Raw genomic sequence first — 3,242 nt, forward strand, 5'->3', positions numbered from 1 at the left:
TAGAAATAAAATTTTGACAAAATTTTCAATAGAAATAAAATTTTGACAAAATTTTCTATAGAAATAAAATTTTGACAAAATTTTCTATAAAAATAAAATTTTGACAAAATTTTCTATAAAAATAAAATTTTTACAAAATTTTCTATAAAAATAAAATTTTGAAAAAAATTTTTTTAAAAATAAAATTTTGAAAAAATTTTTTTTAAAAATAAAATTTTGACAAAATTTTCTATAAAAATAAAATTTTGACAAAATTTTCTATAGAAATAAAATTTTGACAAAATTTTCTATAGAAATAAAATTTTGACAAAATTTTCTATAGAAATAAAATTTTGACAAAATTTTCTATAGAAATAAAATTTTGACAAAATTTTCTATAGAAATAAAATTTTGACAAAATTTTCTATAGAAATAAAATTTTGACAAAATTTTCTATAGAAATAAAATTTTGACAAAATTTTCTATAGAAATAAAATTTTGACAAAATTTTCTATAAAAATAAAATTTTGACAAAATTTTCTATAAAAATAAAATTTTGACAAAATTTTCTATAGAAATAAGATTTTGACAAAATTTTCTATAGAAATAAAATTTTGACAAAATTTTCAATAGAAATAAAATTTTGACAAAATTTTCAATAGAAATAAAATTTTGACAAAATTTTCTATAAAAATAAAATTTTTACAAAATTTTCTATAAAAATAAAATTGTGACAAAATTTTCTATAAAAATAAAATTTTGAAAATTTTTTTTTTAAAAATAAAATTTTGACAAAATTTTCTATAAAAATAAAATTTTGACAAAATTTTCTATAAAAATAAAATTTTCTATAAAAATAAAATTTTGACAAAATTTTCTATAAAAATAAAATTTTGACAAAATTTTCGATAGAAATAAAATTTTGACAAAATTTTCTATAGAAATAAAATTTTGACAAAATTTTCTATAGAAATAAAATTTTGACAAAATTTTCTATAGAAATAAAATTTTGACAAAATTTTCTATAGAAATAAAATTTTGACAAAATTTTCTATAGAAATAAAATTTTGACAAAATTTTCTATAGAAATAAAATTTTGACAAAATTTTCTATAAAAATAAAATTTTGACAAAATTTTCTATAAAAATAAAAGTTTGAAAAAATTTGCTATGGAGAAATGTGGACAAAATTTTCTATTAAAATGAAATGTAGGCAAAATTTTCTATAGAAATAAAGTTTGACAAATTTTTTTTTTATAAAAATGAAAAATCGTTTACTAGAGTAATTTAAAAATGAACCCTATTTTTGTTAAATTAATCTACAGCCTTTGCTGCTCGACTATAATATATATATATATATATATATATATATATATATATATATATATATATATATATATATATATATATATATATATATATATATATAATATATATATATATATATATATATATATATATATATATATATATATATATATATATATATATATATATATATATATATATATATATATATATATATATATATATATATATATATATATATATATATATATTTTTTTTTTTTTTTTTTTAATATTTCCTTATATACAATAAAGTAACAATTTCCTTTTGTTCTTGTTACAGTTAACTAACAGCATTATTTCAATATGGAACAGTTTATCAGTTACCCGTAGCATTGGAGCAATATGTGGTTGGATTATGATTGGTCTAACACCCCATGAAGACTTTCTATATGAACATTTATTAGATTTAACACGATATCAAATGACAAATAACTAAAAAAATATATTTAAGTTATTATAAAAAATATAAATTATAATATTTTTATCATATATGGAAATGTTAGATATATTTTTTACATTAATTTTTTATTTAAGAGATTTTGTGATGTTAATTTAATTAGAAAAGCTGATATGTATTGTTATTTATACCAAGTATAATGTAAATATGTAACGACTGTTTATATGTACTATATATCACTATATATCGTTATCGAGAAACTTAATTGATTTTTCGTTAATTTTGTACAATGAAAATTATTTTTGTTTTGTTAAAAATCACAGAATTTATTAATTCTAAAAGATTTTGAGAATTTCTTGATTTTGGAAATTAGTCATTTGTGGCATACCTTTAAGGTAAGGTTTCACTCAGTCATTATACCAAAAAAAAAAAAATAGTTAAAAAAAAACATTTATGGTCCTCCCAAAAACTACTTTTAGCAAAATATCTGTATTGTTATAAAAGCTATAGAATTTTTTTTGTTTTAGTATATTATGGAACAAATTGTCTATAATACCCCACATATAAAAATATTTATGTATTTTATCTTATTAATATTTTTATTTTTATTTTGCCTAATTTTATTGTATATTTCTTGACCACATCGCTTTCTCTGGGTATATACAAATATAAAATTTTAACAAAATTGTATAGATTATAAATGTAAATTATAGCAAAAGCCATACTACAAAAAGCAACAATTAGTAGAATTTACAAACAAAACATGCAGCTTTAATTACCAAAAAAAAAAAAAACAACCCCTTATATTTATAAAGAAATCACCCAATCACCAAGTAAAAACTTATTATAATGCCAATTAAGAAAATTTTTGGCAATAAGTAGTAGAAAAATACGAAAATGAAAATTGTAAATTTTAGTATCATTATGAAATCCAAAAAATGCCCTTCAAAGGCCGCTAGAAATCAAAGTTTGATTTTAAACCAAACAAAAACAAACAAAATTACTATCAAAATTCTGTAGTCTATTTCGTTTAGAAATGAAGCATGTATTTACTAATTAACCTACGATAATGGAAATTTGTCCCGTTCTTAGATATAGCAAGCTTAAAAAAATCCCCCCTCCCTAAGCTCATATAACTGCAAAAAGAAAATAAAAACACCAGCAGTATAAAATAAAAACTCATATGTATTGGCTTTTTTATATATATCTAAATCAAATTATACATATCGCTTGAATATAAATTATTTAAAAATGAAATGAATAAATAAATTCAAATAAGACAATATATCATATAAATTTTTTATAATATATTTTATTTATTTGTTTTGATTTTATAATCCCTGGACTTCATTTTATAACTTGAAATTTAATCAAAAGAAAATATTATAAAAAGATTTTTAGCAATGTTGATATCAACTAGAACTTCCATTTGTTGTTACATATAAAATTTTATTTCTATGAAAAATTTTGTAAATTTTTTTCTATCGAAAATTTTATAAAAATTTGATTTCTATAAAA

At 17.0% G+C, this 3,242-nt stretch overlaps 1 protein-coding gene across 1 annotated transcript in view; it reads left to right on the forward strand.

Annotated features, from left to right (window-relative positions):
• LOC142234614 (uncharacterized) overlaps window positions 1–2,906 on the forward strand; it is a gene marked incomplete in the record, with an annotated part of 23,287 nt that extends 20,381 nt beyond the window's left edge. The window contains 1 exon segment of the mRNA XM_075305770.1: window positions 1,608–2,906. Coding sequence (XP_075161885.1) covers window positions 1,608–1,763 — 156 coding nt within the window.
• Between the last annotated feature and the right edge of the window lie 336 nt (window positions 2,907–3,242).

Source organism: Haematobia irritans, chromosome 4 (assembly GCF_050003625.1).
Source record: "Haematobia irritans isolate KBUSLIRL chromosome 4, ASM5000362v1, whole genome shotgun sequence".
Lineage (NCBI taxonomy): Eukaryota > Metazoa > Arthropoda > Insecta > Diptera > Muscidae > Haematobia > Haematobia irritans.